This window comes from Aythya ferina (genome assembly GCF_964211825.1).
Source record: "Aythya ferina genome assembly, chromosome: 2".
NCBI classification, from domain to species: Eukaryota; Metazoa; Chordata; class Aves; order Anseriformes; family Anatidae; genus Aythya; species Aythya ferina.
Genome location: NC_140297.1, coordinates 43,231,676 through 43,258,449, shown reverse-complemented (window position 1 = coordinate 43,258,449; position 26,774 = coordinate 43,231,676). Strand labels below are relative to the sequence as shown.

Here is a 26,774-nt window from a genome sequence, read left to right as displayed (position 1 = left end):
GTAATGCACCATATCCAAATGTTTGTAGGACTAAAGCCTTGATATAAACAGGGGACAGCAAACAAAACAAAACAAAACAAACAACAACAAACCTGAGCATCTGTCCCAAAGTTAAATTCCCTATCATGTGGGTTCTGTGATTAATTTAAGGCCAAGCATGTGAGCGACACTGACACATTGAACAGTTACTTGGGATAATCATGTCTCAGCACCAATGAGTTCACCAATATCTCCCTGCCTTACAGAACATGAACATATGGAAACCCTACAGAAGAGGCTCATCCTACCTCCATCCCTTCCCCAACACACAACTTCTTCCCCAGGAAGATTCCATGCAAAGTGTTAGAAGGGATACCGGCACACTATATCCCACAGTTCCCCAGCCCCAAATCCTGCTGTTTTCAACAGACTCAAATAATACGGATTCTTAACATTGTCCCAAGTGCTGTTTTAGTTTGGCAACATTTCACACTCTCTTTGCAGCAATAAAAATGATTCCGCAGCTTAGCTGCACAATGGAGGCTCAAGCCCTGTAACTAAAAAGTGCAATGGGAAATGCAGAGAAAATTTAAAATGACATGAAGAACGATATCAAGCTAATCCCATTTCCATCCTGCTTAGAATTTATCATCTGTTCCACTCTGCTCTGTCTTTTTATCTGCATTTAGATTATGAGGTCTTTGGGTCAAAGATACTGTTCCTGCATCTTGGGAAACATGAGTCCTGGACCTCAAAGACATTTTAGGTGCCTAAACTCCAACAATTCAGAATTGATCATTTGTCTGGAATCGGGATATGCTTTCTCTCTGCAATGACTGGTCTGCTTTCTGTTCTTCTCTTCCAAAACTCCTAGTGAGGGATCATTTTTCTTCCTGTGGTATATTATAATTTGTGCAAGTTTTGGAACTTTTATGCTGCAGACCTTACATTTTTTTTCAAGCTGTTGGGGATGCTTTGTGCCTTGAGGTATGTCAGTCAGATGGGCAGTGGATATCCCTCTTTATCTGATTAGGAAGATCAGCTGTTACAAGGCTGCTGCTGATGCCGAGATGAGGAACGCCTGCCCTTCCTGGCACCTGCCAGTCCTCTGAACACAACGGGACAAAGGTCCAGCTTTATGAACTCACATTAAGAATGTCTGCAAATATTAATCACCATGGATGGTCAAATGACTAGACTAAAAAGACACCACAAACTGAAAAAAAGATGGTTTACAGTTAGTCATTCTGGGCACTGGTATTGTATAGTCAATAATGGCTAATGGCTTCATGTGGAAGGTAGGTGGGTAGATGGGAAAGAAGGAGGCCCTGTAACACCAACAACTTGCCTTGAATATTACAGTCTAAGTCTGACCAGAAAAATGGTAAAATACTTAAACTCTTCTATTTTATTTCATAGGAAGCTAGAGGTTTCCTTGTATTAAAATTTGAGTCAGCTCCATTATATACCTTCAAAAACTGGACCTCCTGGTGGAAAAGGTTTAAGTCAATGGGTGAAGTTTAGAAATGACCTAACAGGCCAATTCTTATGCAAGAGCTCTTTGACAAAAGCTACAGCACTAAAATTGGCATATTGGGAAATTTGGGTGGGTGGTGCTTCTGTGCCCAGAAGAAACAAGGTGGAGGTTAACATGGAGCCACTTCATGCCAGAAATCAGCTTGCCACAGAGAATAACACTAGCTCAGCCACTGATTCAGTGAAGCTAAACAAAGTAAAACACAGGGCCTCTACATGAGTGCCCGAGGGCACCAATTTCAAAGCAGTAACTTGCTCTGGACAGCACTGTGCTTTGTTGTCAGCATTAGTGTGGACTGTGGAAGTGACAGTACCAAAGCTCTCCTCCTATTTCCAAGTGTCTGTGAGCAATGCCAGAGAAATCAGCTTGAAATATGGGCTGTCTTTAAGCAGTTGAAGTCTCTGAGGGGTGGGTGGGGTTAAGTTTCCGAGCCCTTGACATACACTGCCAAGCACTGTTTTCACTTTACTCCAAATGGAACCAGTCTTATCACTGTCAATATTGGATGACTTCACCAGACTCCAAAAGGCTCTGGCATGCTGGAGAAAAATGGTATGTGATTGTGAGCTGTGTTTGTATTATTTTAAATATGCTTTCCTTGGTTATCATTCTCTCCTGACTGTGGTTAATAAACCCTTTCAAAATGAGATCAGGGCAGCTTCCTCATACTAACGAGAATTTCGAAGAGAAAGATCTTCATTTGATAAATAACAGCAAAGCTCCCATGAACTCAATAGAGTACTATTGCCTGAAGAGCTGTCCCTGAAAACTCTCTAAACCAAAATATTAGTTCCATGCAAAGTAAAAGGCAGAGTAAATGGACAGGCTTTGAATGGGACCTATGTATAATTATAAATAGTAATTAATTAGGAATTAATTCACTTAACAAATGGCCTGAATTTATACTACAGGATCTTTCATCAGAAGAGCTATACTTAGAGATATACTTGAAAAAAAATCATCTTCAAAGTATTCACAAACATCCTTGTGGCATGCCTGTGAAGTAGAGGAGCCTTATCCACCCTGCTTAGTTCAAAAAGCAACGACAGAGCAATTATTTTTATTTGACATTCTTACATTTTCTTGCATGTGGAGAAAGTCCCCTGATCTTAAATAGGTTTATTTTCAGCCTTTTAAAGTGATTATATATCACTGCAGTTATCTGCCTATGCCTGTTGAGGACAGAGAGGACTGACTTCACATATGCTGGGGTACATCAGCAGTGGGTCTGCTCACACAAAACCATAGTGCCTCAAGGCCTGAAAACTGTGGCTTAACCTCAAAATATGAAGCACATCCTTATCATGTATGTGCATTGCAGCAGCACCACAAACTGTAGCTGACAAGCTCATACTTGTTTCAATATAAACGCATAGAGAGGATGGTGGCATCATATGCATATGTAGCTCTCTGATCAGAACAAAATCTTCACTGCACTTCTCTCACTGTTGCTTTAATGTTAAATTTAAAGTCTATTCGTTTATATAACATATAAAAATAAACACACAAAAAAACAGTTACATTTATTTTTGGTGATTTTAAGTAAGTATGGCAGCATATATTTTTTAACCCCCTCTTTTCACCCCAGGAACTTACACACCAGCTGATACAACGCATACCACACCTCTTCAAACTTTTAACTTACCTGCCCACTATTGGCCAAGTCATCCACAGAGAGAGAAGGGTCCAGCCTCAAGGATAACCCAAAGTCACAGAGACAGCAGGTTAAATCATTTTTCACCAGGATGTTGGAACTCTTTAGGTCTCTGTGCACAATAGGGGTTTTGGGGCGACCACAGGGTGTGTGATCACTATGGAGATGGGCAATCCCTCGGGCCAAGGATCCACCCAGTTTCCAGAGGTCCTCCCAGCTGATAATGTGTCGTGTGAGGTATTCCTGCAAGTTTCCTCTAGCATGGAAGGCAGTGATCAACCAATACTGTTTACCAAGATCTGTCTTACGCTCCTCTGCCGTCAAGAACTGGAGGATGTTCTCATGCTTGAGATTTACATCTGAAAAAATGTCTTTCTCAGTTTTCCAGGATGCATACTCTTCATAGGGGAAGATCTTGACTGCCACAGTTTCATACTGCTCAGATGTGTTTTGCTTCAGTTTGGCTTTATACACTTCAGCAAACCTTCCTTTGCCAACAACAATGTCCAACTCAATGGGCAGCAATTCTGTGTTGTGGTTGATGTTGTTGGCACAGGTAGAGCTGATGTCTGAACGGTCATCATCTAACATAATAGCACAAACGTCACTGCAGTCCTTATGTTTCCTGGGCTTAACATTCTTCTCCCACGCCTTGTTGAGCTTCCTCTTCTTATGAGTGCGGTAGGCATAAAAGATAACAATCACAGCAACAGAAATCACCAGTAAGGGGACAAGACTTATGATTGTGACTTTGGAAATTTCATCTTTCTCCTCTGGCTTATGGGGGTCATCTGTAAAGGAGAGCAGAAGGAAGACATACATTAAATGACAGCATATATTTGTGTATACAGGAAGTTGTCAGTAACCTACAATTTTCATTCAGTGTGCAATACCTGATTTCCTCCATTAATAGTAAATAATAAAAATGATCACTACTTTCTTACCTCAAAATGTTCTTTTGTATATAGGCCTGCAGGACTTCCCTGTCTGCTTATTTTATATGGAGCCAGACTTGAATAAGTAAGAAACTAACGTAATTTAATTCTCTAAAGCTCTTAATACATTTTGGATGAAACCTTCACACTCCTAAAGACAGTAGCCAAAGTCCCCTGCACTTACACGGATGATGTATTCTTCTGCCCCTTTAACCAATAATTACAAGAAAACATTAGTTTTTCTCCAAAGACCTTGAGTGATAAGTAAATAGACAATGAAGCACACAAATACCCAATTGTCCAGTTACCATGCCAGATCTAGTATATTTCAGTAGGATCCATATAAAGTTATCTTCAGGAAGCCTATCCATGCCCAAATAATGCCTGCTAATATTCAAGCACAAAATGTATGCCTGCACATGAATCTGAAAAACTAAACTCATTCTCTTTCTTTGATATATGTGAAAGTGTTGCTACAACAAACACCTGCATGTACACAGGTGTTTGAACCCTTTAGGCACAATCACGCATGTATGGCACATCTGAGAACTGTCATCCCCTGTGCACTTTTTGCATGGATTTATGTAACTGAAAACTTCCTCCATGTGTCACTTCCTGGCTCTACACTGGCTGCCTTGTTGGAAAACCATAGATAGCTCATTCCAAGCTCTTTAGTGGGTATCACCCCACTAGCATATTGTTAGGTGAAGTACATAGGGATAGGTAATAAAAGGACAATAGAGACATGTTCTTGAATAAGGACATGCTCTGGGAACAGAAAGGAACATATTCCTCTCTGAGATGCCCTCACACCCCTAGAAGTGACCCTACTAGTTCAATCTGGGGTATGTCTTAGGGAAAAGACATCAAGTTGGACTTAATGATCCATATGGGTCCCTTCCAACTCCAGATATTCTATGATTCTATGAAAATAAATAGCATGAAAGGGAATAGTTTTATTCTGAAAACAGGCTAAAGGGAATCAGAACTTAACTGAACCTGATTTGATTGCACGATGAAAACATACTCTGTTAGCCTATTTCTTCCTCTGAGTCACAGTAAATGCGCTGCATTACTTTTCCATGGTGGAGGCCACTAATTGGAAGAAGCCCTGAGGGTCTAACCTGAATAGACTAAAACAATTAATGCTGTAACCAAAGTTAAGCAAGTGGCTAGTGTTTGCGATACAATACTGGTGGATGCTTACAGCCATGTCACTGACTCAAGCCCTGTGCATTGAGCCAAATAAGTCAATATGAAAAAGTTTAATAGATTCTGAAGGGAAATTGCCACTAACTACAGTAACTGTAAGTCTCTGATTCCCCTACATGGTGCATGAGAAAAGTCTCTCAAAATGAAGGGAAAAGCACCGAAAAGGGTAGGGAAAAAGAATTTGCTATCAGAACAAGCAATGCCTCTGACCCCCCAGTTTCATTTTTAATCACTTTTACACTGTATACACAGATAGCTGGCAAGCAGCAGGAGCCACCGGCTATTCAAAGGTAGGTGACAGGACATCTGAAGAGTACATTCTTTTTTTGGAAGAAGGCCTGAATCCTGAACCAGGATGTGCTTCCTCTGTTTGCAAGGTTCATCAGTCAGTGTAGAGCAAGTAACTCAATCCTACCATCTCTCACAGGGCTTCACGGAAGAGGAAGTGTCTTTCTAGCACTGACATTTCCAGCTAGCAGAGGTTAGTGGCATTCATTAGCAGCACCCGTGTTACACCAACAAAGACATGAATTTATTTCATTCATGCAAATTAACCTTTTAAGCCTAACCCTTCTTTCACACCTATGCAAATCACAAATCCTTATTCTCAAGCACTTTCCCCTGGCAACAAAACGTTAGTAACATACCTATACTTAAATGTATAATCACAGATTACAGGCAGCCCTTCAACTTCTCAACTTGTTGAAAAGGGTAAAAAAAAAAAATACAGTTTTTTATAGCCCTTACTGGAGGATTATATTTAGAATGGCCAATGTCACTGTCAGTAAACAGATGATTTGCATTGCTTATTCCCATGTGAATACTTTGCTCTCAGATAATCTACTTTATAAAGAACTAGGGAAACACCCTGGTGGAAGAGGACTGACTGCTGTACGATGGCTCTGTTTCTGAGTTTTTGTTGCGAACAGGCCACAATTTTATAAATGCAACTGTGATCTGTAACAATCAGATAAAATAGTTTTTATGAGCATTTAGAGTTCTGTTGTTGTTTTCCCTTGGTCACCAAAAAGAACACTTGAAGTTTGGACTGTGCTCTTGCAACTGAGCAATATATCATCCTCCTGCAATCTATATTATGTGGTGTATGTGCTTCTTCAGAACACTTTAAGACCTTTTACTTTGCCACTTTGCAGTATATAGCTTGGATATTTAAAAAACAGATGTCTTACTAAATGAGGGAAAAACAAAATAAAGCAAAACACCCCGAGATGTATTAGACTCCAAGCAGCTAGAGGTAGTTGGCGCACGTGCAGATCTAATGGAGAAAAAACTCATCCAAAGTCTCAATTTCTTTACCATTATGGATATACCAAGGGTTTCTGGTCATTCCCATAATGTCTGAGTGCAGGCTGTATTACTTAGGCCTACAGCTGAGAAGTTTCCAGCAGACTTCACAGATGCTTTAGCTCTTCTTCTTTCTGCATAAGGGAAAGCTCTGCTTGAGGTACTGGGGATTTCTGGGTGGAAGACAGAAACTGTTGATGTTGCAAATGTCATTTGGAAAAGAATGAAAAAAAAATAAATTAATCAAAGCAGAAGCAGAAAAAACTGCTCTGAGGCTGAGCAGTTTTACCACTTCCCCTGAACACTGTATTGTCCTGCATCCCTGCTGCAAAGTGACATATCCGCTTCAGCAGCATCCTGTGGAGGAAGTAGGGAGGCAGGGGGTAAAAAGCATGTGGCTGCACATCCTGCACCTAAAGCAGCAGGGATGTAAGATGTGCTCATTTTCTGTTTTTAAGACACTAGACAGTCCCACTCAAGGCTTGGAAAGAGCAAGAATGAGCACCAAACAGGGGAAATTGGGTGCAGGATCCTGGGCTTAGAATGAGGGGACTGAGCTGCATGCCAGCAAGATTAAAGGAGACAGCAACAGTAAAGAGATGTTGGCACCAGGGGCTGGTTAAAGCAAGGAAACCACTTCTGATTTTGACTGCTGATATGAGCGAAACAAAATCAGCCCCTCCAGCACAGGCTAAGTTTGGGGTACTTCTGAGTTGAATTTGCATTCCAACTCAGGGCAGGATCAAAATCAAGAGTGCATCTGTATGTTTGCATAGTGGCTAGCCAACATTTTCTGGCTTGATTGCAGGAATCTCAGAATAAATATATTCATTTGCTTATAATAAATGCCTATGACTCAAGCACCATAATTTCAAAAATGGGAGTGCAGCTTCCTCTTTCTGAGCACTGCTATGAGCAAAGCCTGGCTGAACAGGCAAGCAAGGAAATGGTTAAATAGAATAGCCTTTCAGGTTTTGCCAACATGCTCCTAAATAACTTTCCCCACCCAGAACTATCATTCAGGCAGATCAGTCCTTTTTCAAGCTTCAAAAGAGCCTATTAATATAGCATAACAATAGAGAAATCTAACTAAAAGAAAGCTTCCTGTAAGTGGCTTAAACTAAGCACAAGCTATCTGCATGATCCTTAGCACTACCCAAGCCTTTAGGGAATTGGACTCAGGTGCCAAGAAAAATGGAAACACTCTTTGGGCAGGAGGCTTCAAGGCACAATATTGGTTTGCTTGCAAATTCTTTAGGTTGGACCTTTGATTGAACCTCGGTGTCACTGAACTTTGGAAACAATAAATAAAATTATCCCTGTAAAATTAGGAGCTGTGCTCTAATGCATAGGGCAGCATAAGCACGCAGCTGGTACTGAACTACTCCAACACTGTTTGCTGCTTGTGCTTTCTGAAGTTGCAGCCTACTCATCTGTCAGTCGGAGCTCCACAGTAGGGCAAGAATATACCCCATACCAGCAGAACTCATGATAAACTTATCAATACTGATGTCTTGCAAGCTCATCTAGTGCCTTAAAATCTCCAGAAACACAATCACAAAATCTGGGCCCAGAACCTGGCCTGCGGTCCAGTTATTTTGCAGGCTCCTGAGACACAAAGCAGCCCTTTGAGCTGACTGAAGGACAACTCCTCTCTGCAGCAACTCTGAGGTTTCATAGTTTGGTTTCAGTTCCACGCTGGAATGAAAACTAACACTTTTTGAATGCTTTTGCATAAACAGGATTCTGTTCAAATGTTGCAATTTGGCAAGAGATATGAGTGTCGAACCCCCACCAGTGAGGGGACTAGTCTGGGATATGGGAGCTCCAAGTTCAAGTTCTGCTCTGTTTGATTCCAGGAAGAGCTTTCCATCTCTGACAACTCTGATTCAGGCAAAATGTGAGCTTGAACCTTACGTGCTTACCGATTTCTGGGCAAGAGACTAAGCAATAAAATATACAAAGGTCTGCCCATCTATTTAATGCTACTTCCTGGATGAAAATTAATTCCATAAAATGTTTCATTTTCAGGGAGAAGTTTCACAGACTCTGAGCTGCTGTTTGGGGTAATTTATTTTCTAAAGGAATCCTCAAGTGATAACGAAATTCTATAGCTTATTGTATCACGCTCCCTCCTGGTTTGGGTCATTTTAGAGCTAAACTGGTTTGGGAATCTTCAGCAAAATATTTTTATTTGGGGAATGTTGATCATCAAAACAGAAACTCTATTAGACAAGACATTCCTATACTTTTTTCTGAAACCCGTGTCTTGTGAACAAAAGTGGTCTGAAAGTTGATCCAAGTTTTATGTTTAGAAACTTCTGCTAATTTTATGAGCGTTGTTGTTTGGGCTTTGCACATAGGGGATATTGCTTTTTTATTGGAAAGTGGTTGTTTTTTTCACAGGAAAATAGTCAATGCTGACACAAAATATTTGGAAATAATCAAACTGAAATGCTGCACTTCAAACTAACCTTTATTTTTTTTTATCTTGACAGTTTCCTGGAAACATTTTCATTTTCCATCCCTGCTGGAGATGAAGAACTTCTAAAAAACTTATTAGTTTTTTGGGGCAGGAAATCAGTTCCAACCTTCCTTTTCTGTGCTGAACCATCTGATGGCAGAAGACATAGATTACTAGATTTTAAAACCAGAGCAGACTCTATGTTGCTATCCAGTGGAAAATAAACCCTGGCATTTCTTGTAGACTTTCCTGAAAGTCAAATTCTTGCAGCCAGTTCCTGACTTTGACAAGATTTTTCTTGGACCAGGTGAACCAAGACTGTCAAGGCCAGTAACTTGTGTTTGAGCTGTATGTCTTCATATTTAGTCTAAAGAGGAGGTTGTCAGGGCGTATAAAAGCTCAGTGACAGCATCTGCTGAAGCAGCCTTCTGGGACAGGCTAGCACTGGTAGCTGGCAGGTCTACGGGGCCTCTTATCAGAGAGATAGGAGCACAGAGAGAGCAGAAGTGACAGGCAAAGCCATCTCTAGAACCTGCTTCTCCAGCTGTGTTTCTAAAGCAGCCATCCTCCTGGATCAGAATCTGATCCCCAAGGATGTTTGCCCAGAGGTGTGGGAACTCATTTCCCTAGCCTCTTGGTTATTCTCCAGCTCGAATGTTGCTCAGCAGTCAGGCAAACTGGACCCAGCCCTCAGAGCACTTTATGCAGGTCAGTGCCCAATGCCACCAGTTACCTCTTTTCCTGAGAGGTTAGTAAGGTGACAGTATGAGCAGTTTTGGAGAGCTATGGCACACTCACTACTGCTTTCCCCTTTGCTCTCAGCACATGACTACCCATGATCGGGTGATCAGGACTCAGACATCTCTGTTATGACCAAGAAGAACCTCCAGTTACACAACCAAGCTACATGTTGTAAGAGTCATGCATCTGCATCCACCACCTGATGGGAACAGCTGCATCTCAGTCATGTCATACATCACCTCTGGATGGCCCACTTCAGTGTAAAGGCCGGGCAGGAGTGATGTAATGGATATTTTATCTACTGTAAGCAGAATTTCATTTTTCTGATTTCCAAATATGCTATTCAGCACTCAGGGGAGTTTAAGAAACACTCAAGCTCTAAGACAGAACAAATAGTTTGTTGCTGTTTCATTCCCTCACTGCTGGCTGAAAAGTGTAATTCCTTGGTTTGCTGACACAGCACCCACTTGTTTAAAATATCCCACCCCTGGATGCATTCCCTTATCTATCCTAACAAGTCACTATCAGGTCACTCCAACTCCACTGGGTGTACATGGCATCCGTTGTGCATTTTGACTTTTGTAGCCAAGCTTTCCTACTCAGCAATATGAAAACTGACTTGTTCTAACTTTACGCCATGTGACCATGTTTCTGATACGTGCCTCAGTTATACAACTCAGTGTCTGCTGCTGTTTGCTGGTGGTTTTCTGGAACAAATCAGTCTCTCCAGTTTCAATATGTTCCAACAGATGCCACACATTAACCACTATTTTTATTCTCAGCCTGAGTTTCACCCCTTCAACCTTTCCCAAAATATTATGTTGCCAGTGTTAGTTACAGTTTGTTTCTGTCTGTAATTATTAAAGTCTCTTCCATGACAACCTGATAAAAGGTTGGCCACATTCCCACACTTATTAAGCTCTCAAGTGATGCAAATTGTAACAAATATGCCAACCAGGCTCGAAGAGTGCTGCCTAGTTTGTTTTTACACAAATCTGTAACTGAGCTCTGCGTGGTTATTTTCCTAGGAAGCAAACAATATAAATAAACCAGAGCAAAACAAATTTTTGGCTTCTTTAGCTTCTTTCCGTTGTATTTCCTTTCTATCCCACTAAGTGAATCACACATTCAGTATTAGCAGCCTCTCCTTGGGTTACATACAGCTGCAAGCTTTGGGTGGGACTCTGTGGCTGCAAATATCTAAGAGGAAACATTGAGAACAATGCCAATATACAAGCGTTGAGAGGCTCTGTGCAACGTTATGTAATGCTACTGACCTCTTTTATGGGGCAGCTGGAAGACAGTTACCTTCTGAACATGTTAGTTGGATAACAGAAAAACAGATTAATGAAAGCCTTTGTTATAATCCACTTGGAAGCAGTCCAGCTGTAATCATGTCCCTTCTGCTGTTTCTTGAGCACTGGACAACTCATCACATGAGTATTTATGGCCTGGTTGCTGTTTGTGCACAGGTCTTAAGTCTGCTCTTAATTCTGAGATCCTCCTATGTAGTCAAGTAATATCACTAAAGCTTTGAGTCTAGTAAGGAAAGGAAGAGGAGAGAAAGAAAGGAAAAGACAGGGGCAACATGTTAGAGACAAGCGAGAGATACCAAATTAAGGAAATTCTAAAACATTAGCAATATCTTCTACCATCCAGGTGCAGGACAAGGCAGCAGCAACACCAGGTGTGGTGTCCCAGGTAACAACCATACACAGCTAGCAATCACCGCACTTGACACACTACTTATCTATAGGCTGTAATTCGGTCAGGCAAATGACTCAGCCACAACTGAATAGTCAAATACTTACATCTCTTACACCCTCAATTAAGAAACTTACGGAAACTATTATCAGTGTTAAGATTGTTGTCAGCACACCTTCTGACACCTCTGACACCCTTCCCCAGTTAGCTTCATTATTCTCACGAATTCTTGTTTACCCATCCGTCATCTCTACCCCTGAAGTTTTGCTATATCTAAGCAACTGTACAGCATAGCAAAACAGGTGAAGGTGAAAAATGATCACTGTGCACATTACCAGAATGAAATAACTTTAAACTGAGCAGAGCTGGGCTACAGATCTGCTGTGCCTTTCCAAAACTCTGCATTTTGGATGGGTTTGAAATCAATGCCTGGGATAACAATAGCATATGTAATGACAACAGTATACACGATCCTATGATTTAAAGGATTTATGTTTCTGTCTGCAGGCTCCAGTGCTGGGGTCAACCTTTTATATACAGATGTCTGCACAATAGGAAGACGTTGCACTGCAATACAGGTGGGTCATATACTGCATAGCATGCAGGCATCCCACTTCCTTGGCTGCAGTGAGAGTGCCTGGTCTTCTTTGCCCATGGAGATCAGATCAGTCACGAGGCTGGAAAGAGCACAAGTCCCATTCCTCTGGGTAGCCTTGACTTCAGCCAAATTACTTAGGACTGTTAATAAAGAAAAACTTTGTTAAGGATTTGTCATGCTGACACTGGCTGATGCGTAGAGGCTGGGAGATGGTGTGGTGAAGGGAACGCTGAGGAGCAAGGCTGGCCAAACACCAAGGGAGGCCTGGAACTGTGCAAACAGCTAGAGACAGACCAGCAAAAGATGCCAATGTAAAATTTTTGTGCAGAATATCCACCACACACAACTAGACATCAAGGAGGAAAAAGCTGTTGTAGTTCAGTCCTGCACTCATCTTTTCCATGACAGCATGACAAGGGCCCTGTCTGCCACCTAGCCAAGTACTCCATGGCCAGTCAGGGCCTTCCCCCCCCGTCCCCTTTTTGGCTAATCTTTTCCAGTGTTTTTGCTTCCTGGTTTTGCCTTCCGGTAATACTGACATTAGACATTTGAATAAATAATAATTTAAACAGACTGGCATTGAGTTTTGCTGTGAGAAATGTTTTTCCACCACAGGGGTGTAAGTTGTTTGCTAGTCACCCACAATTTTGTTTGGCAAAAAAGAAAAGGATTAAAAAATAAACATGGGGTAGTCATATTTGCAGTGGCTACCTGTCTCCTGGATATTATTTCTCCAAGAACTACAGAATATTGTTTGGACTGATTCTGTGCATGTTTTTCACCAACCACTTGTGGCCTGAAATATCAGGGTTCAGCATCAGGGCCAGAAGCCCCCTGACACAGCAGAACTACAGGCATGTTTGGGCACATGTCTGACTGTGCCTGGTTTATTTTTCAGATCGGCAACTTAAACAAAAAGTCCATACAAGAAAGAGGCATTTGATTTGGATCTAACCACTTCAAACATTTCCAAAGCCACACTTCAGTGAGTCACAATACCGCCCACTACCCTGAAGCTTTAGATGTTTGTGTCTAAAAACAGAGTCAGTAGGTTTACCCTTCACATTCAAGACTGATACAAGCCAACAGTGCCATAAGCCAGTTCTTCTATAAGCAATAACAGATCAGCTGTGAATCACTGGAATGTAGTGACTAACCTCTGGTGGAAATTAGAAATCTCTGCCTTACCCACAATTTTCTTCTTTACCTCAGAAACACTGTGAAAAAAAATAAATCTATTTTTTCTTCATTCAGAAAGAAGAAGAGCTAGAACACCGATCTTTTACAGCAATATCTTGAAAGGAAAGGCTGTGACTATCAGGTGAAATATTAAAATCTTTTTTTTTGTTGTCTCCATTTCTTCTGATAAACAAGCACAGTCACTGCTTGAATTGGCTTCCTTAGTGTATTTTTTGTCCACTCTCTAAAACTATAAGATGTGCAAAAACACTGCAAAAATCCTTACTACCCTGATGTACAAGAAATATAGAGACAAAAAAAGGCAAGTACAATGTACAGAATAGACCTGGATGACAGTCATTCCAAAGGCAAAATTATTACAGGCTATTATCTAGTTGTCTGGAGGAGCCGTGGACCAGCTGGCTGTGATGTTCTGCTCAAAGTTAAACACAGACAGGAAACCGCATGTCTGATACTGTAAAAATCGTTTGTCTTCCTGCCATGGCTAACCAGGCAAGCAACCCAAAGGGGCTGTTTTCATTTAAAAGAAACACTAATCCACAACAATAAAAAAGGGAACGACAAGGCCTCAATTCTCCCCCCTCCCAACTGGAGTTGATGCTTGTGTTTGTGAATGAACTGGAAAAGTTACAAACTGAAGTTTTGTGTCACTGTATTTTTTATCTGTAATTATTCACTTTCTACATGTCAATGCAGGGCACAGCTTTCATGAGTCACCTAGAGTGCTTACAGCACATGACCTAGAAGGAAAAGCTCCATTCCAGAGAATGAAAGGAGTTAGGCTAAAAAGGCCATGTTTTCATTTACACGACAGCTCCTTTTGGGCTGCTCTGGAAGTGTGAGGGGGTCCAGAGTTGATAGGAATGAAGGCACTGGGTGTTGAATTTATGGAACGATTCCCATAAACACACACAGAAGACACGCATTTGTCAAAGTGATTGTATTCAGCTTGTATTGCTCCAGGAGAAACAGTTATAGCATGACTAATTTTTAACAAATTAGCCAAAATCCACAAGGGTGTGGCTAGCTTTGTATAAAAACTCCAGACAGCTGACACACAGTCAGATCTTTTCACTGCAAATGCATCCTTTTTTATAAAATTAAGGCAATCTGATAGAATTAGGTCCTGGGTCTACCACCTATGATCAAACCAGTATCAGTATTTGCCCCAACTTCTTCAAAGCACACAGCCAAGAAATCTTGGGCTCCTCTTTTCAGAAGAGACAAAAAGTCTCTAGCAACTGTAGGTTTTCCTCCACAAACTGCAAGTCCATTGGTATGAGAGATTTAATATTACGTGTAAGGTATAGCCCAGGAATGCAGGGTAAATTATTAAACCTACCTGTAGAAAAAATAAGAACATCATTGCACTCTTCGTCTGTACAGGAACACATGAACATCAATCCTCCATTGTCCTTCTTTTCTTTCATCAAACACTGCTCTGAACTGGAGTCATCCAACATGTGACCATAGAGAGGTTTCTGGGGATCATGGCATATTGTTTCTAATGTCACATTTTCATCATTTCGTCTCCTAAGAATGAAAAAGAGAAAATTGAAATCAAAGCAAGAATATTTAAGAAAGGGAGCAGACAGGCCTGTGCCGGTCCCAGATTTGCCTCTTTTGAGAACTCAAAGGTGATTTAAAGAATATCATATGTTTTTCTCTGTCTTTCCTGAATGGGATAAATTTGGCTGCATCTGGGCTGCTCCACACTGGGGCATTTGTACAATGGCACAGCTATTCCTGTATCGTATTACCACTAAGCCCAAATGAGTGCCTTTGAAAATCTCACCTGAAATTATTCAAGCTAATGCTCAATGAACTGCTGTGAACTTCAGAACATACTTTTGGTTTTTGTGGTCACTGTGAAGGCAGTAAAAATCTGTGGGAAATTATGATAAAAACTGAATTATTTCCTCAAAATCTAAGGAATTTCTAGTGGGTCAGACTTTTTTGGTTTGTTCTTGAGGCCTGCAATCGGCACAATTTCTGCACCGAAGGAGTTACTCACAGAGTGTTTTTTGTAAAAACAAAGCAAAACTGGTGCAAGCCAGAGTGACCTTACTGTCAGGGAAATATTTACAGCTGATAATCTGGCCCAGATTCCTGTGTTTTGTCTTGGTCCATAGATTTTATTTCATGGACAGAAGACTTAGAGGTGAATAGTACTTCAAGTGTAATTACCAACTCATGTGTCCTTTGGATAAATTGGCATGTAAAAGTCAAAGTGTATCTTCAGTTGCACTACAGTCACTCTGTATGGCAGTAACAGACAATGAATACTTGAGGAGCACAGGACAAGTACGGAACAGCATATTGGACCGATCCTAAATTTCAAGTGTCCACATCCAATTATGCTGATCATCTCTTCAAGTCAATGGACATAACGACTACCTCAATAAATTAATTAATCATGCTTTTCTCTAAGTGGTTCTAATCATGCTTCTAAATCAGCAGCAGTGTTGCAAATACTCAGTTCTGTTTCTTTTGTCCACTTACAAACTCATTAAGAGTGTTTCTGTTTTACTTTCTTGCTATTTAAGGAAGTTTTTAGAGCATAATACAAGTTTAATCAACAAATTCTACAAAAAATATTACATTAAATATTTTCACATGCTCCAGATCTATTTGAACTTAGACATACACTGTATAAAAAGTGAAACACTTACACCAGAGACAGTATATACACAGAGGAATATTTTCCAATTAAGAGAAAGCATTTCTACCTATAAGTAGTAAATAAAGCTGCTATGATACACGTATATAGTCTAGTTCAGTACGAAATCTGAGAGAGCATTGTTTTTCTTCAGCTAATGCCACCACAATCTTCTCTGTCTTAGACCTGATTCTACACTGAGTGCTGTGGATAGATGCAGCTCAATGGTTTGAGCAAAACCATGCCTCTTTTCCAATAACAGCACATGCTGGAACAGAACCACTTCCAAATAAATAAATAAATCTCCAGAACATTTCATATCAGCATTGTTGTTAACCTCAAGCAACTCTCAGCATGCCGAGCACAGATACAAGTTGGAAGCAAGAGAGCTGAGCCTGGTGAAATAGCAGGGAGATTCTGAATATCAGAGCAATTGAGGAAAGTACTAAATGATGATGAATGAAGCTGTGCACCCTTCCCCACTTGTATGAAGAAAAAAACTTACCATACAGCAGCACAGACTTCATTATTCCTCTCACAGATAGAAGTGATGTTGCAGTTGCTCTTGCACTGATATTGGTTTGAGCAGGTTGTTACTTTAATGTCACAAAATTTGCATAGTTTGGGCAATTGCAGTCCATTTTCCTTATTTCTGTCTATAGGTGACATAGTTTCAGCTGAAGGGAGAAAAAAAAAAGGGAAGGACACTTAATAATGATAGATTATCAGATTATGTTATTGCTCATTATGAAGATAAGGTTTTCATCAGCAGTAAACATTCCCTCATACCTTAAATTAGAAAAATCTCTGATCTTGTGCAACTACCAATTTTCTTTGCAACAGCACAAGCACCATACTGTCAAGACCAGGTTAATCAAAGTGAATTTGAAATGTGAAGTCAAAGTCTATTGATGTCAGAGGGTGCAAAAGTTTCTTTGCAATTTGCAGAATCAAGCTTATTCTGAGCCCAGTTTGTCCTGAAAGAACTACTCTGCAGCCATCCACTTGCATTATTCACAGGCAGCATATCTGTCCCTTATGTGCAATATATTGTATCACAGCCTGTTTGCTAAAGTAACTGTGGAAACCACAGTGGGTATGCACCCTAGGTGGGTGACATCATTATGACATGGATCTTGATGGATTTTGCAAGTCTGTCTTCACTAACCTGAGATATCACCTGGCTGTCACCCCTAATCTGATTACTGTTCACAAAGAAGAAACACAGAACTGGAACTGACTGTCATCCTAAATTAGATGGTCTGCCAGAGGTTACGGGTAAAACTCAAGCTGGAAATGCAACAGCGCATCCATGCAGCTAGTGTAATCTGCTGCTGGAGCCTTTCTGGGCTAACTCCAGGGGACTTAACTCAAGATAACTTGCTATGACAGCCTCTGTTGTAGAATTGCACAGTGACCCAGCAGCTACATTTCTGTACCCGAGCACTGAAGAGTTACTTGTTTACTGGTCATGAAAGAGTCTTAGCACTCTCCATCTGCTTCAGTGTAGTAGCAGTAAAGGAAGAGATGTTATTTATCCCAGTATTATGAATTTCAGGAAACCTATTTTTAGTTCAAAAGCTATTTTGAAAAGCCAGCGTGACTACAAAGAACAGAAAATGCCAACATAAACTTTTTTTCTGAAGCTAAAATGAATATGCAACTATATCTGAAGTGGAGTAGACTATCTACAACAGTTTCAGTCTGACTCACTTTGTTATATATTTGGAAAAATAGGTTGAACCACTTTAAGGAGATCCTAGGCTTCATTTAACACAGCCCTTCTCTTATAGCCACCTGTGTGCTAAAACCATGTTCGTATTGCTGTCTGTGGCCAAATGTTGCTAGTCAACCAATAATAGGCAACCAGGGATTTGTAATTTCTCCCTCTCTCCTCCATTAACTGAGAAATCAATTTTTTTCTTCTAGAACTTCACTATTTATTACCATTAGAATGTTTTATAACAGGAATTAAATATACATGCTTTTTCCAGAAGGAAATAAAAAGGCATTTTGCTAACATTTCCAATGCATTTCTGAGCCATTGTGAAGGACTGAGAGCAAAATCTTCCCTCCTTACCCAAACCACATACTTCTCATGACTAGCATGCTCTTATACTGACCTAAGGTCCCTCATCTCACTTCCCTTTGCAATCAGTAGTAAAATGCCCAATGATTTTAATGATATAGAAGAAGCTCCTACACAGAGGTAAGGGTTATGACAAGCTCTCTGGGAGCACTTACTGGGATGGAGAATGCTGGCAGTATGTCACAGGCTGGCTGAATTTTAAGCCTGAGGTAAACATTTCTTGTCCTTCGTTATTTGTGTTGCAACAACTCCCCAAAGCCATGCAGAAGAACAAAGCCTCATTGAAGTAGGTGTGGCAGGGATTCTAAAGGTCTTGGATACAGTGCTCTATAAAATATGTATTAATCATTTTGGTAAACTGTTCCTCTCTTTGGGATGATACCTCTGATTTACCAGATGTTGAAGAGAAACTAATATCTGTATTAACTTTTCTAGGTTACAGTAATGATCAAAGCACCCTGCCAACGTGGGACTGTCCCTCTACCCAGTAAAAAGCCAATCTATGTTCCTAAAGCCTTGGATGAGCAATACAGAGAAATATTAAGGAGGCACTGCTTTTACAGATGAGCCACAGAGATTAAATGACTCAGCCAAGTTCACACAGGAAACCTGTAGCAGGGAGCTGGGCCTATGGCTCCTGTGTTGACACCACACAACTGAGCAGCACAAGGAAAAGACATCTGCTCAAACTGCAAAGACTCAGCTGCATCTACAGTGCTTTCAGCCCGAGTTCACAAGGCTTTGTGTTTCACAGGGCAGCTGTATTATAAAGGATTCCTGGGCTGCAGACATGACCCAGTCCTCTCAATGCTAGAGCCAAAGGCCACATGACACCAAGTCCTTAGATAAACTGGTTCAAGCACATTGTGTTTGATGAGGGACGGGGTCATTTCTGTGCTGTCCCCATCCACGCCAGGTTCTGCCAAGTCTCACCCACCGGAACAAACAGATGGAAATATGTTTGGACCTCTTCCAAGGAGAGGTCTCCAAACCAAGAAATTTGATTAAAAAAATAATATTAAAATAAAAGTGCTAGCTGAAAAGCAGTAATCACCTGCAAAGTCACGAACACAAAGTTTCTAAGTGAGAGCAGTAGGTTTTGATTCAGTTACCAGCAAAAGGCTCAGTAGTTAGTGACAGATAATTTCTGAACGTGCTAAATTAATGGCAAAAGGTAATAGGGTTTTAGGACTTCCAGAACTGACTGGACTTGAATTTTCTCCCAGGAATACTTGTAATAGCGTCTGACAATGCAGGGCCTCTGTTTTCATTCCCCTGGCAGTTCAAGGTATTGGATAAGTTGTCCAGGTGCACAAACTTTCTTTCACACTTCAGCATCTGATTTGAAGTGAGACTGCAATTTATGCTCCCTAACACTGTCACATTGCCAGCAGGTGTTGGTGTGTTGTTCATTACTACAGTTCAGCCTTGCTCACTCTGACAGCCCATCTAGTTCCAAACTAAGTGGGCTAAAACCAAGTTTGACTTTCCCCTATCAGACTGATGCTGAAATCAACCTCTGCAAACATCCTGTGCTGATATCTGGAGCCATATGTGAACCTCGGCATCAATCTCTTCTGATTACAGTCTGCAACCAGGCTTTGAGGACTTAGAAATCTAAGAAAGACTCACAGCTTCCAAGTCACATAAATTCAGACCTGTGTCCAATCAATGGTCTACTGCCTGGAGAATGACAGGTTGGTATGGCTCTTCCCCAGAAAAGTGTATTCACTCATTCCCTGATGGGCCCATGAGCAAAGAGTGGTTCATGAACAGCAAGACTGCTCCTCTTCTGGTAGTCAACTGAATGTTAATTTGGAAGTTAATTTAAATCTCTAAAACTGCTTGACTACCCTGTTGCCCACTTCATACCACACAAGCCAACTCCTCAAGGTCTTATCCCGTTCAGACATTATATGAACACTGTGGACAGAAGAAACCTTTCATTTTCCTTTTAAAAACAGACAAACCTCTGTGGATATAATGGGATAGTCAACAGACAAAACACACAGATTTGCACATCTGAAGGACGACATCCTAAAATGTGTGCTTGCTTCTTAAAACGTGAGTTTTGTCATCTACTCTCTAATGTTAGTTTTCTTATTTTGACTTCTGCAGGAAGCCTAATTCTAGCTTTCCTTGCTTCTCTGACCATGAAGAGAACTCAAAAAAGACAGTGTTTCTTGTCTATGAATCTTCCAGCTGACCATAGGTCAGTCATTGTGGTTAAAATGCACAGCATGTGCAAGCCAACACCTGGGCTGGACATTATGGAAGAGACACTAGAGCAGCCACATAGGAAAGATCAACTCCATGGCTTCTGATGGAGCCATTGGTTTTTTGTTTTACTCTGTGGTTCACCTCTTTTTTATGACTTCTCAAGACCTTATAAACTGTATGACCACACTGAAAGTCTATTGACTGTCTTGAAGTTGTTTGCTCTGTATCTGTTTTTTTTTCTTTTCTTTTCTTTTCCTTTTTTTTTTTTTTTTTTAAGATGTATAACTCTGATTGAGACCTCAGTCTACAGTTTACATTCTTCTTATTTTTCTTTTAATATTGTTACAGGCCTCTCAAAAGCCAATAACATTTAAATAAAGTCCAAAACAACATGCTGTTTTTTGGGGAATATCTACACTGGAAAATTTTATTTAGTTCTTAGTTTGCATTTCAGAAATAGACAATTTCTCTCATTCCTATCTTGTAAAATACAATTATCGCATTTCTCTTCTCTCTTCCAATGCCTTTGGCACATGTATACAAATAAGATAGCACTGCTGAGCAGATAGATCTCATTCCTTTAAAAAAATTGCTGAGGAAGATGTTGGGATAAAAACTCAGCTGCTATGAAATAATTCCACCTGATGGGAGAGGTTTGGATTTAAGATTTTACTTCACTATGTTATGGAAATGCGTGAGGAGGAGGATGCCTTTATCAGGAAGACAAAAAGGAACTTGTCCTTGTTCCCGCAAAGAGCACAGCTCCATGGCCTCATGTCTCAATGGCTAAATAGCACAGTAGCCACTTTGAAGAAAAACCAATATGTATTACCTTCTCATCTAACGCAGAGACACTACTTTTTGCTAGAAACAGTACTACATTGAACATTTTTTATGTTTTGCCAACCCCCCTCCAGCACATGATCTGTAACTTTAGCAGAACATCAGTACTGATGGAAACACCACCAGCGTCATGAAAATGAAGTGGTGCTGCAAGAACATTCTTTGTCTTCCAAAAATGCCTTCTAAGTATTGATGATTCAACTGCAGGAGGGAGGGGTGGGTCAAGGGAAAGGAGAGATCTGAGCTTTGTTTTTAAGACTCGGAAATATCCTGATATCTATTCTTACTTGTACTTGTTATATACAGTGCAGTAATACAAGGAAGAAAAGACGGGATCATAATCAACCCTAAATATTCAAAAACCATGAGTCAGGAAATCACAAGGTTAGCCAGAGAGATTGTAGAAATAAAAGAAGTTTTTTTAAAAAAAAAAAAAAAGAACAACTGCTGGGTTCTCCTTTATTTACCAATGCTGTCTGGAATCTCAGAGTGCATTTCAGTAATGTTTTGAAACTTTGACCACAAGCAGAAGGATTGGAAACTTACCAACTTACAAAATCAAAAGTTAAGAAAATAAAAACACTGGAATCCAGGAGCTTGATATTGAAGAAAATTATTGGCTATCATGCAATTCATGATAAAAATCACAGGACTTGGCAATGCCGCAGATCACCTAGGAACTCCCATAGCAACACCTTCAGGGGTAACACTGTGAAGCATGTATTTTCAGATTTTCAATTACAGCTGACACTTCTGAACTTAATGCCATCACGAGTTGAACTGGAGTACCACTCTCTGACACATACTCCCACGCTCACTATGTGAGTATGAACGCACATTGTTCCTGGTGTCTCGGACCATGCTGTGGGCTGCAGTCCTTTATCTCAACTATGATTTAACCCAGTGGGACTGGCATGGGCACAGGACTTTTGTGACTGTTTCTATTAAGATTAATAGCAATGATGATAAGCATGCTAAGACAGCTTCCTTAAAGCCAAATATCAGCTATCTTTTACATACAATTAAAATACGTCAGAGGAAAGCAGGCTCCAGAAATGTTTAGCTCACCATATCTAACTCTCCCTGTTGCAAGACTCCTGAAAACCATGTTCCTAGAGAGTTATTTGAAAGTTCTTTTTTTTTGCCTTGACCCACATCACGTATAGTCACAAATCACTGATGTCACTATAGTATGGCCCTAGCAACTCACTCCCTTCTTTCCTCCAGAAGGTATTTCACCTCTTGGCTTTCCTTTTGATCTTCAGTCTTCTGGCCTAACACAGCAGCTGCTTTAGTTGATGTCTAAAGACATGGTTTTGTGTAGTAAATGCACTTCTGTTTGCAGAGTGGTTGGGACCATGGTTTTGCTTTCCTGTCTGATCAAACCTAACTGGGGCTCTGCAAAGAACGAAGACTAAAATAACTTCCTTTTGTGAACACGTTTTTTTTTGTGAAGTACTTAGAAGAGATGCATGTCATGGCTTTTCCCTATCATATTAAAGGGGACTTGCCTGTCATATGAAAAGAAAAAAAAAAGCAAGTTATGCCAATCAAATGGCAACAATGGAATTGTTAATGCAAAGAGATACACATTCATCCCACAGTCCTGTAACCCACCCTATCACAAGGCAGCCACTATGAGATGTGGGTAAGACTGGCCAGGTAGGGCCCATAACCTTCCAACTTTTTGTTTATGTGGGCTACAGCCTGCTCTTCAACCATGCCTGAGAATCTGCTAGGAAAGACGACATCGTGAACCATCCTGATGAGCTAGACCTAGCCAGAAATAACGTGGCCACCCCTGGTTCAATGAAGGAAGGCCAAAACAGAACTGGTTCACTGTGAGAAGGCCACTGGGTGGACTGCACTGAAATGTGGAAACCACTATTTCTAACCCACAAGCTGGGAAGGCAACTGCAGAGGAAGAAGACAAAAGGAGAAGGAGCAGGAGTTAGAAAACTTCATTTAACTCACCTCTGCGGTGGCAGTACCTGGCTTTTAGCAGCATGTGGAACTGGCAAAACTTTGCTTTAGGGATTGCTGCAGGCACTGACACAGAAACACAATCAAATCTGGCAGGAGTGAGGGAAGAGGGGGGCACAACAGGAGAAAATAAGGGAGGGAGCAGAATATTAAGCTGGAGACCTTCAGGATAAAAATCATTCTTGTATTTAAAACATGAAAATAATGCTATTTTTATTCCCTACTTCCAAAATGAGCTAACACTGGCAGTTTTAATCATGGGCTTGGCTCTTCTCACTTGCACAGGGCATGGCAGTGAGCTGCCTGCCTCAAACATGCATGCCTAAGAACTGAGCTAGCTGTCTTCAGTGAAATTACTGCTGACTGACATTAGTGCAGGTGCGAGGAGACTCAAGCTCAGCACTTACAATGAAATGTGAACATGTTCTGAAAACAGGCAATAAAAATAACATTGTTGTGATGCTTCAGATAATGAGTTTTCACCTGCAGATTTTTAACTTGCTGCTGTCTTCCACATTTGCTGGCCACTGTTTAGCACTCCATGGTAGCCCGCAGAAGGCAGAACAAATGAACACTGTCTCCAGGCAAAAAGGCTGAAAAAGGATCTAAATGATGGCTTCCCATAGGGCACTCAAAGGGATGTTTCATCTTCTCTTGACTTTAACCCACAGCCTCCCTAACACAGCCAGTAAACAGCACACAGCATTGGAGAACTGTATGTGATATAACATTAAGATCAATTTATTCAGCTATGACTACAGGGTCTATTTTTTTTTTTTCCTGCATAATGCATTAAATTTGGAATTTACTGGAAGCTGTTGGTGGTGGTTAACTCCTTCTGTGACTTCAGATATACAGTGAGTATCTAGTACAGCAATGCTCATCTGAATCATGAGATTAGGGAAAACAGCCTTCTTGCTTTGTTGTAATAAGCATGATTCATAGCTCAGGACTGACATTAGCATAGCTAAATCTGACCTGTCCATTAGGAAGCGTATCTTGCAACTTCACCTCCTTTGGCACTCTATTTGCACAGTAAAAATTGCCATTACTTCATATGAAACAGGGCTGAAAGAGCATAAACACTTCAGATTCATACAAATATTTTTCCAACTTAGATTTTCTGAAAATAGACAGCAGTCATTCAAGTATTAAATAGTTCGTTCTGTGATACAGAAGGAAGAAAAGATTTTTCATGACCGAAGAGCTTGTGGGGCAAATCCCTAAATATTTAAAACAATTAAGAACACTTCTGGCTCAGAAAAACAAAAATGCACCTCTGCTCTCAACTACAGGTCCTCGCCAGAACAAAAGCATACCACTGAATCTTCTAAGTAGGTTGAAAGCAGTTTCTGAACCTGTCCTACCTCTCTCTTCAGCTAGCTAGGAAGCCTGTTTATAGAAACATGCTTCTCCCCACTCCTGCCCCCTCAATAGTCACACCGCCACCACCAACCTACTTGAAAATATAATCGGGTTTTTCATTCTTCATAATGGCTTTGGGGAAGGTGAATCACTTGTCTTGAAAAAGGCATATATTCCCTCCAAAAGCTTAGTTTCTATTCCTTCCCTTTCTCTCTTTTACTACAAGGAGACATGAGAAATGGCCACTTTAAAGTCATTCAACTCTATTTTCAAGGGCCTATTTATTAAACTTCCAGTTTCTCTCTTGGAAAGTCAAGCATTTAGGATATTTTCCACTGTTATTGCCAAGCTACTTCTATTAGCCATTACATATTTTATAGAAACAGATCCTGGCCCTTCGGTTTATTTGTAAGCCTGCTGAATGTGCTCAGTGCCACATACAAACCAAAAAATCCATTAGATGACCAAAAAAAAAAAACAACAAAAAAAGATCATATTTAATATTCCTAAGGTATCAACATTGCTTACCTAAAGTCATCACCTCATTACTAGTGGTACTAAATGTCCAGCTTGTGACAGCTGCTTAGTGAAGAGACAAATCTTCACTGTCTTCTTTTTAGAAGCATCTTCACTGAACAGGCTACAGGTGAGAGGAAGGCGGAGAAGTTTTGGAGGGTATGTCATGGGGCATCTTCTGCTCAGCTTTTGGCTGGCAGAACATACTAGGATCTTTGGTTGGGGTGTAGAGGAACTTATGAGTGTTGAGACTAAGAAGCTCCCTGACATACTGTATTGCCAAACCCTGTCTTCCTTCCCATGGCAAATTGAAGTTGTGGCACTTGTGATGACAGCACATGGCACAGTCCTTCTTCTCCCTCATGCAGACAGCTGCTTTGTCTGCTCACCGCTGCAGTACTCGAGCAGGCAGCCCTCAGCTCCCACAGAACAATGCAGAACCAAAGCTGCACAGACATCAAAAATAGTAACGTTTGCTCAGTCAGACGCTCCCGACTGACACTCCTACAGGGTTTTACTCATATTTAGTGTGTGGCTTTGTCACGCTTAACTTTCCAAATAGCTTCAAGTAACAAAGTGCAGCCTGGTCCTCATCATGATGTGTCCTCACATCACTGCATCAGTTTAACCGATCAAGTTAATAGGGCGGAGGTTTTACAGTTTTCTCTGTTGATCTACAAATCATTTTAAAGCATGGTTGATTTACGTCAGTTCAGGTTACAATAGAAACAAATATAGCCAGTGTCACAACTGAGAATTATCACACATAAAGTTGCTGTGGTTTATTTACTCAGTTACTCGTAAATCAACCATAAAATTCAAAAGGTGTGAAACCTGTACGTAGAAAAAGCTTTCGTAGTGTTACCTAACTACCTGCAGCATTTTTGGCAGGAACGTGGAAGGTTAGATAGGTGGCAGAAAATCATCTCCTTCAAACACAAAATGGTAATGGCTTAAAGACTGACCTCTACACTGGCAGCGTGCAGCAACTCACGTTGCAAAAAGCCAAATCTTTCCTAAAGGACCTCCTAACACCACAGTTGATTCCTGCTGAATTTAAACTCTTACTACATATAGGGTCTTGCTAAATGTATGCCCGATGGGCTCTAGTGTGTTCGAAAGAGCAGATTAAGACAACTAAAATGCACAGGAAATTGTGTAAAAAAAATATTTTTACAACAGCTGCTGTACCTTATGAAGGGTCAGCACAGACCAGCAGATGTTTATTAACACTGCTCATTCACTCAAGAGACTGGCAAGCTCTTGCAAACCCTCTCTGCTCTGAGAGAAGGATGTCCAGGAAAGGTCATGACATATTTTAGTTTGGGGGGGGGGGGGGGGGGGAGAGTTTTATTTTTATTTATTTTAAAGTAGAGAAAATTAAGCATAAACATTAGGACTGTGACAAATTACACAAAACAGGAAATTCAAAGTTATGTCTCACTCCCCCAGGCTTCCTTTGATACTACTAGGTTGCTTGGAATCAGAAAAAGCATCACTCCTGTGCTCACCATTTCTTACATTTATTTTTCATTTTGTTTTTAATAATATCCCCTTAATATTACTAACATGCTTTCTGGACAGTTTTTGGAAGGCATTAGGCCAACCCCATCTTTCCTGCATATGCTGCATTTAACGATCAGAAGCACAGTCATTGCAGTTTGAGCCACACAATCCACAGCAGTTTCTGAGGGTCAGGGCCCTTCTGAAAGGCTTTTGCCACATGCAGCTTTCCAGAGCCCTCATGGATCACTCCTTCAGGAATCCCAT

At 40.7% G+C, this 26,774-nt stretch overlaps 1 protein-coding gene and 2 long non-coding RNA genes across 5 annotated transcripts in view; 2 read left to right on the top strand and 1 right to left on the bottom strand.

Moving 5' to 3' along the window:
• LOC311432298 overlaps positions 1-26,774 on the top strand; it is a 660,648-nt gene that overhangs the window by 117,372 nt on the left and 516,502 nt on the right. The window lies entirely within an intron of this gene.
• The window catches only part of TGFBR2 (transforming growth factor beta receptor 2), a 58,908-nt gene that overhangs the window by 15,036 nt on the left and 17,098 nt on the right, over positions 1-26,774 (bottom strand). For all 3 annotated transcript variants that reach the window (XM_084512111.1, XM_084512109.1, XM_084512110.1), the window contains 3 exons: positions 16,494-16,665; positions 14,672-14,862; positions 3,162-3,961 (listed from right to left, as the gene is read on the bottom strand). In XM_084512111.1, the coding sequence (XP_084368237.1) occupies positions 3,162-3,961; positions 14,672-14,862; positions 16,494-16,657 (1,155 nt within the window). In that variant the 5' untranslated portion in view covers positions 16,658-16,665. The remainder of the gene's footprint in view (positions 1-3,161; positions 3,962-14,671; positions 14,863-16,493; positions 16,666-26,774) is intronic.
• LOC311433202 lies at positions 1,565-10,891 on the top strand. The gene is made up of 2 exons (XR_014690608.1): positions 1,565-2,068; positions 9,121-10,891. It is a non-coding gene; the product is annotated as an uncharacterized lncRNA (long non-coding RNA).